At 32.8% G+C, this 9,465-nt stretch overlaps 1 protein-coding gene across 2 annotated transcripts in view; it reads left to right on the top strand.

Moving 5' to 3' along the window:
* The window catches only part of LOC111636812, a 61,329-nt gene that overhangs the window by 43,976 nt on the left and 7,888 nt on the right, over positions 1 to 9,465 (top strand). For both annotated transcript variants that reach the window (XM_023382151.1, XM_023382152.1), the window contains one exon: positions 2,523 to 2,697. In XM_023382151.1, coding sequence (XP_023237919.1) covers positions 2,523 to 2,697 — 175 coding nt within the window. The remainder of the gene's footprint in view (positions 1 to 2,522; positions 2,698 to 9,465) is intronic.

A 9,465-nucleotide genomic window follows, 5' to 3' on the forward strand; every position in this document is an offset into this window, starting at 1 on the left:
GGTGTCCCACCATCTTCAACCTCTTACGTAATGGAAAGGACCCTCCTAACCCCATCAGACGCCCTGGAATCTATAGCATCCCAGTGAAGGACAACAGGTGCGATAGGAACCTGATTTATATAGGCTCCACTAAACGATCTCTGGGAGTCAGAATACAAGAGCATCTAGCCGATATTCGGCACGGAAGAACTTCCACGGCCCTCGCTACGTATGTAACTGATCCGGATATAGTAGCGAACTTCTCCCAGGCCATTCTCCTCCATGATTCGCCTCCTATCGAACACCTCAAATGGCTAGAGGCTATGCACATATTTATATCCTCCACCAACAACACGTGCATAAATTTTAAAGAGGAGATGCTGTTATCGATGGCCTGGCAGGAGTTAATTCACAACACGCTCTAATTCACCCATCAAACTATGACGGGTTAACCAATCGCACATGCGCGACTTGGATTACGTGAATCCATTCGAACCTACAATTTAAATTTCAAGCTTTAAACGACATGAACGATCGAATTTCTACTTATAACGGACATCGAACGTCTTTAGAAGCTGATTAGAACCTGAAGCAGAACCTAGAAGGGGTTCGAAAACGTTTGTTTTCCGATCTTTTGCATGATCACACCGTAATTGGTTCAGGTGTGTCGATTTTTTGTAAAAGGAAGAAGCTTTGGAAAATCAATTTTGTTAAGCTAGTCTGCTATACAAAAACAGTTTAGCACAAATTAGCTGATTTTGTGGCAGAAAGATATACATGTGAATAACCCTACTTTGTTCCTTATTCCACAGAGAATATAAGGTGTAAATTTTACTATTTGTAAGATTAACATTTTCTTAAATATTGTATCAATAGTTTTAATTGATTTTATTATTATTTTCAGTCTAGTAATTTGTTTGCTAATAAACATGGTTAATACATTATCCAAAGTAAACAAAGAATTTTATAATTTATTGATTGATATGTATATATTTTTCTGATGAACATTTTTCTCGTGTTTATTTTTCTGAGATTATTATTGTCGTTATTTTTTAATTTACGTATTCATATTCAAATTTCTTTCTCTGTATGTTGTAAAATAATATACAGCTAGAATTTCTTTAAACATTTGATTTTTGTTATGATTACAGTAAAGTTTTTGTATGGATTACTGTGATGTTAAATATATTGTGATAACACTAATAATTGAACATCATTTAAATTGAATATTGTTGAATTTCTGTAATATTAGTGATTTAAATTTTGACTGCAGAAGTCATATTATATTTGTGATCAAAAAGTATCAGGAGTAGTTCAATAATGGTTCAAGATGCAATTTTGAATTTATTCATCAAAATTTATTTCATCTCCTTCAAAGTAATTCCCCCACTGCAATGTACTTATGCCATCATTTTTCCAGTCCTTGAAACATGCTTTAAACTCATTTTCATGAAACACCTTCAGATCTTGCAGAGAATTTTGTTTTATGGCATCAATCAATTCAAAACAATGATCACAAAGCAAAAATTTTAGTCAAGGAAACAGGAAAAAGTTACACAGTGCCATATTGAGTGAATATGGAATATGCAGAACCATATTTGTTGTATTGTTTGTTGAATTTTTGGCCAAAAATTCACAAATGAGTATTGTGAGCAGATGCATTATCATGGTGCAAAACCCATGCATTTCTTTCCACAAATTGGGTCATTTTCTACGAATTGCTTTACGCAAATGACACAAAATGCTCAAATAATATTCTTTGTTGACAGTTTGGCCATTCGGAAGAAATTTATGATGCACACTACCACAATACTTGAAGAAAACAGTCAGCACAATTTTAGACTGAATTTGTTGTTTTCTTTTTGGTCTTGCTTCACCTTTCGAGTGCATTTAACCTCAATTGTTGAGCTGTTTTGATGTCAAACGTATAGATCTATGCTTCATCTCCCATAATGATGCATTTTAAGAATGATTTTCCTCAAGAAAGTATTTCCTCGGCCACTGAGATGCATTGGTTTTGGAAAAAGTTCAATATTTCAGGAAGTGGATGGTCTAGAGTGTAGTTCATCTTCAACAAGTTCTCTGCCTTCTTGAACACCTTTCCCACTCAAAAACTTGTGTTTGATAGTCTATCATCACCAAAAGCTTTTTGCAACATTTCCAATGTTTTTATAGCAGTAATTTTGTTGCAAAAACAAAATTTAATGCATTTTCCTTGCTCATTAGACTCGATGTTTTCAAAAATTGCTGGTAAAAAAATTCTTTACACAAAAAAACAAACATTTATTTGCAAACTAAAACAGACAATGATGTAGATTGCTGTTAGATATTGATGAGAGTTGTAACAAATGATGAAAAAATGATGACAGCACTCTTTTGCGTGCACGCAGTTTAAATGAACTATTCCAGATATTTTTTGATCACAGTAGTACATGTAATTTATCTTACAATTTCCATTTAGATGATTTATAATCTAATAATTAAATTTAAACCAGCTGATATTAATGCTTTAAAATAACAGTTGTAATTATTTACATTTATAGATTAAACTTGCAGGAGGTTGTTGTCTAATTTGTGCACTCCTGTGTGTGGTAATCACTGTTACAACAACTGTAGTTCATATGAACAGACTGCAGACTTTACATGAATGTGTTTATAATCCAAATGTTAAAACGTGCATGTGTGTTTCTGCTACGGTTGATCCAAATACTCAAGATGGTAAGTAAACTGTATTCTAGTTTTTTAATTTCAAGTATTTTTAAGCTTTCAATTTGTAGTAATAAAAAAAAAATATATGATTGCAACATGATGATAAACAAATTTCATAGAGGAATGTTAATTGCTAACTTATTACAAATCAAAGATTTTTAATAGCATATCTGAATCTTCAAAATTTATCTCAGATTATTGAGTAAAACTTTCAAATTATTATTGTGTGATAGTTATAATGATGGTAATTTTTCCACTGGCTTCAGCTTTGGTTTGATTTTATATGAGAAGAGATTTCATTTTAATGTCCTCTTTCTATATTGTCATCAAGAAAAGTAAAGTGATTGTTTGGCAGTTTGGAATTGGAGATAGTTACTTAAGAATTTATTTCAGTACAAACTTATTTTTTGACATTAAAAAATAGTGTCTTACAAATTTTTGATGATTTTTAAGGTTTGATTGATTGATTGAATAATTAGTTAGAAGCACCAGCATATTTAGGCTATATAGCAATATCACATTAAGTTATATAATCAATTATGTCAGTTGCAGACAGGTATAATTTACACAATAGGATTGGCTAATTAGGAGAGAGATAGGAAACAATACCTCAAAACATGCATTATCATAATGAATTTTACAGTCTAGATCAGTGTTCCGCAACCTTTTTCTACTTGCGGCACACCCATGACTCAACATGGCACACCAAAATGTTATTTCCCTCAAAAATGTATGATATGATACTATTAATGGAATTACATAATGCCACTAACCTATTATTATTGTTATTAAAATACATCAAACCTGTGAGCAAATTCATTTTACATATAATTTCTTAGAATACATAAAAATGCGTGGCTTATAATAAAGAAGAAACAATCATCTTATTTCATCAGTGCTGAGACAGAGAATGAAATACAAGCTTAAGAAACACTACAACTGTGATAAAAATATATAAATAAAACTTGAAATTAACAGAATATGTAAAAGTTCACGTCACACCTTTCACCATGTGATGGCACACTGGTTGCAGAACACTGGGGCCATATTCTGGTCACTGTCTTTGGTCTGATCTGTTACAATAGTAGGAAGATGTCTCATTATATAGCTATCTGGCTGAATTTTTGAATTGGAAAATTTATTACTGCAATGTTATTAGCATTCTCATCTTTATATCTACATATTTTAAAAGATGGCTTAAGTCAATTCTCTAGTTTCAGAAAGATTTGATTCTTACAAATGTCATATTATTTTGACACTGAAAGCACAATTTTGTTTTAGGTTGAATTGTTTTTCTGATAAACTGGGTTTTTGTTTAGAAACAATTTTGATTATTTGTGTTTTAGATCTTTCAGTTAACTTTGTACTCTCCAATAGCTAATTTTTCTCTTTGCTAGAAAATATATTTTCATAGAATTATACATTTTGGCATGATTATAAATGTCTTAAAATAAACTGACAAACTTTAAATTGGCATTGCAGATAAGTGAGCTTTTCATTACAAATATTTTTGGTCCACTTCTTAGATTTTCTTCAGGTATATCCTTTCAAAAATCAAATCTTTCTAGTAATAACATTCTGGAATTGAATGTTTAGAGGATTCTCTGATGAGTTTAACTTCAAAATTTTTAAGCATTCAATGGAGTGTGTTTGTTTATAGTTTACATGTTGTATTATATCAGATCAAATATGGTCTGCCTTGCTCAAGAGATCTGCTTTTCTTCCTTAAAGTTGATGGATAGCTTGGAGGTTCTCTTTATATATTTCCAGCAGTTCTAATTTCCTAAGTTGTTTAGTTTTGGGCATTTTTATATCAGAGTAGTTGTGGTTTAATTTTATTGTCACTGGTATATATAGTTAGGACAGTTGTCTGCCTCTCTTTTCTTTATCCACTTTATGCTCCAGAAGGCATTGCGTAAGAGATTTTTTCATAGAACTGATGTAAACATGGTCCCTACCAAATCTGTTATTCTTGAGTGGTATTTTATAGATCCGTTATGCTATATGTCAGCTCAATCCTTTTCATTGACCAGCAGCTTGAATGTATGGGGTTTATGCCTGTATGCAATTTTTATTGCTCATTTGATTCAATTCAAGAGTTGAGCCTAAATTAGATTGTCATTCATATTTGCAAGAAACTGACATTAGGCTTATCATCTTTTCCAGATGATAAATACAGGGTGGTTATAATTAAAGTTGCACTACTCAGACCTGTCTAAAGCCCATTCTCGTGGATGTATTTTGATGAAACTTGGTATATATGTTACTAGCTGTTATCTGCGGCTTCATCTGCACAGAATTTGCAATTTGATAGAAATAACCCTCCCTCAATACTTCACTAAGATTCTCAACATTAGTTGTTACTATAAAAACAAAAAATCACATCTAAAATAGTACAGTAGAAGACGTTCTTCAGGTTAAGCCTTAATCCTCTCCCTCTCCCCCTACGGGGGAATTTCAAAAAATCCTTTCTTAATGTGCATTTTCATGATGTACCCTAACTGTGTACCAAATTTCACCTCTAGGTTCAGCGGTTTGCTCTGGGCATTGATGAATCAGTCAGGACATGTAATTTTATATATCTGTGCGCTGCGTATCTCGCTGATCACGCAACTGCGCCGTGTGGTTACCTATCTCATATACGTACGCGTCTTGCCCCTCGCCACTCGCTGACACCAAAAATATAACGCTTATCTCGATCAGCAGTCGGCAACCTTTCTCACCTCACGGACCACTAGTCACAATTTTGAATTCCGCAGACCATTATCATGAATTTTTTTTTTTTTAAACGATACAAAATCTGTAGAATAATGATCATAAAAGTTCAATTTTACTACATTAATATGAAACTCGCATGTTTAATTATAACAAATTAATGCAAGTCTAAAGTTCATTGCTGTTTGTTTGAAACAAGTTTATGGATTCTTTGCGCTTTTCCACAAAAGACAACAATTGCACTTACAATATTGTTTATTGTTCATTATTTATTGATAAGTCACTTTGTTTTTGGTTTTAGATTTGAATAAAAGCCCCAATGAGTGAAAAAAAGCAACTAAGCATTTTACATTTCTTTCATAATACTTTGCGTAACCTTCGGCTGATCAATGTTCAAATTTCTCCATGAACCACCCAAATTTTCTCGCGGCCCATTGATGGTCCGCAGATTACCAGTTGCCGACAGTTGACGTAGATGATATCTTTTAATTTATATGAATGATCAACGGAATAATATACAGCCTATGTCCACCCTGAAGGTCCATTCTAAATATTGGTGAAAGAATTTTTGAAATTGGATGAGTAGTTTTGAAGATTACCTCCTACATCCAAACTTACAAACTTTACCTCTTTATAATGTTAGTATAGATATGGACCATGGGAAAAATGAAAATGCAAAAAAGATATTTAGTTCAAATTTTTACCACTAGGTAAAAAAATGGCACATGAAGAACAAGAAACATAAAATGAAACAAATTACGTGTTCAAAACACCTTATAGCATTGTAAGGTGTTTTGAACACATAATTGATTCAAATGGATTGCATATTGAACAAATGTGAATAAAAACCTTTTGCATGTTTTCATTTTATGTTTCTTGTTCTTCATGTGCCATTTTTTTACCTAGTGGTAAAAATTTGAACTAAATATCTTCTTTGCATTTTCATTTTTTCCATGGTCCATATAACATATTAATATATACCAAGTTTCATCAAAATACATCCACGAGAATGGGCTCTAGACAGGTCTGGGTAGTGCAACTTCAATTATAATCATCCTGTACATCATCATTGTATTTTTTGTATATTTCAATGTGAGAGAGGAACTTATGAATGATCTTGGCCTCTAAGAGACATATCATCATTTCAGCTAGTTCTCCAGATAAGGCCCAACCATAGGCACTCCTCTTTTTTGAAGGCAAACCTAGCCATCTAGTTGAAAGCAGGTGTAACAAACACACTAACCTCAGGTTTCTTCCAGCTAGATAGTGAAAAAGTTAACACAAAACAAACACTTTAGATCTATCCTCCTGGGAGAAACATAAGGTTAGTGTGTTTGTTATTTTATTTATTTTTCCTGGTTTGTGGAAGAATAGAATATTTAAACAGGAGGTGTAACAGAGCACATTGGATAATTCAAGAATTTGCTTGTGACATATATTGTTTGCAACCTTCCATATCAGCAGTCTCACAAACTGTAAAAACAATGCTCTAGTTTGATGGATAGATATAAAACTTTAAAATCCAGTATAGTGATCAATGAATTGTTGGATGCTGAACAAAGTTGTATTGCCTCTATTAGTAGTGAATTGGCAAATGCAAATTGGTAGACCTCTAAGTGTATGACTAGAAGTTAATGGACTGCTTGCTCCATTTTACAGGTAGGCAACTTACCTTTGTCTGAGATGGGCCTCAACTCCTCTTGTTTGTGTTTTCACGTGGACAAAGCTGAGGTATTTCTGATGAGATTACTGTCATCTTATCCGGTTTCAACACTGGCTGGCTGGATATGTGTGAACCTCTGGACCCTTGCTTGGACCTGAACTATGAAGTCCTTTCCCACAGCTTTACATTCAATATATATATATATATATTTTTATATATTTTTGCTATGTAGCAATGGAAGAGTTCCTTCTCATTGAGACCACATATTTATTCTTGATTGTTTTCAGGAGGGTTGTGTTATTTTCTTGTATCCACTTATTTTTATTTAGATTCCTCCAAAACTGTGTTTGCAAGTGTGCTTCTCTTTATTAAAAATTTACTCATTTTGAAGTATTCTTACTATCTAAAAAATTTATTTCTGAGTCTCATTGATGCCTTGTCATTCAGTCCTACTGATCCTTAAAATTCCAACACTAAGCAGGCACACACACAAACAGTAACAAAAGAACTTTATTAAAATAAGATCAGAGCTGTCGTCTACATTTTCAGGCTACATCTGGGCAACTCAACAAACTTTTGCACCTTTTTTTTCCTTTATTCCCATTGCCAGGCAACAACTTGTTTTTAAGTGTTGTCAGATCATATTCACGATCTCTGGTGCTGGCGGCCACAAGGGTTTCACATATCTGGCATAATGAGCTCCAGTATAATCCTAGGAATTGCAGGCATATAGATCTTTTTCTAAGGGTATTCTTGATGTATTCAGGAATGTCAATTCCATCCCTACAAATCATTGGGACCTTCATATCAATCTCAGTTCTTGGTCTTTGGAATTTGACCCATTAATTTCTNTAATATATACCAAGTTTCATCAAAATACATCCACGAGAATGGGCTCTAGACAGGTCTGGGTAGTGCAACTTCAATTATAATCATCCTGTACATCATCATTGTATTTTTTGTATATTTCAATGTGAGAGAGGAACTTATGAATGATCTTGGCCTCTAAGAGACATATCATCATTTCAGCTAGTTCTCCAGATAAGGCCCAACCATAGGCACTCCTCTTTTTTGAAGGCAAACCTAGCCATCTAGTTGAAAGCAGGTGTAACAAACACACTAACCTCAGGTTTCTTCCAGCTAGATAGTGAAAAAGTTAACACAAAATGAGCTCCAGTATAATCCTAGGAATTGCAGGCATATAGATCTTTTTCTAAGGGTATTCTTGATGTATTCAGGAATGTCAATTCCATCCCTACAAATCATTGGGACCTTCATATCAATCTCAGTTCTTGGTCTTTGGAATTTGACCCATTAATTTCTTCTCATATCTCCGTTTTAGGTCTCCTGCTATTCTCTCCTGTATAGTAACAACTCTGTTAGCTTCCATTAACCTATTATTATTCACTTTCTCTATACAGTCTTTGAATTTAATCAGATTAGTAAGTGCCTTCCTAGGGCAAATCTATTTTAGGAAGTAAGGATTCACACCCAGAGACAATTTGATGCAGAAGATAGACATGATAGACATGAACATGACATAGGATAAACATAACATATACATTCTACTAAAAACATCCAGTGCCCTAAGAAGAATTAAAACTAAACTGGATATCCATTTACTGATAACATTTTGAAGCTGCTTGAATCATCTTCAGACCTCATAATTTTTAGAACATATAATTGTAAGAGCTATTAAATTTAAAATTGTGTGTGACAACTTGTAGTTCTTTACATTAAAATTTTATAAACATAAAAATTTAAGAAGTTTCAAATGTACAAAAACAAAATAAGTATCTTTGTGTATATTAAATTTTCATATATTTTAGAGACAGCATTCTCAGAATTATGGATATTCAGTTTACTGGAGTATAGTATATATGTTTACTTGCTGGGTGCAGCAGGCTAACACGGTTATTCTATTATATTTATGGTTAATCATGAATAAAATTATTAAGTCTAGATATTTATTATTATATTCTAAAGTCTATATTAAGGAATTTAATAAAAGTTATGAAGGAAATATAATTATATAATAATATATATTACACAGTAGAGTCTCGAAAACTCGGCACTCAATAACCCGGCAGTCTGGATAACTCGGTCACATCCTGGCAGGGCAAAAAAATCCTTAGTTAATTAATTTTCATTATAGACAGCTATATGCCTCATAGAGTATTTTTCTGAGATCTGTCTTATCAAGTAAATTACTGTACACAGTATATTCATTAATTTTCATTTTCATGTAGTAAAGGCTCTATGCCTTCATAAAGGACGTACTTTTCCTTTGTTTAAGGGTATTTGGGCAGTTTATTCTCTGTTGTATTCTCAAGTAAACAATACATACAAGTACAGTACAGTATTTTCTGAGGAAACACTCGTACTTATTTTTTTTAACC

The sequence above is a fragment of the Centruroides sculpturatus genome, unplaced genomic scaffold, assembly GCF_000671375.1.
Source record: "Centruroides sculpturatus isolate CEXI.00-Female unplaced genomic scaffold, Cexi_2.0 scaffold1092, whole genome shotgun sequence".
Lineage (NCBI taxonomy): Eukaryota > Metazoa > Arthropoda > Arachnida > Scorpiones > Buthidae > Centruroides > Centruroides sculpturatus.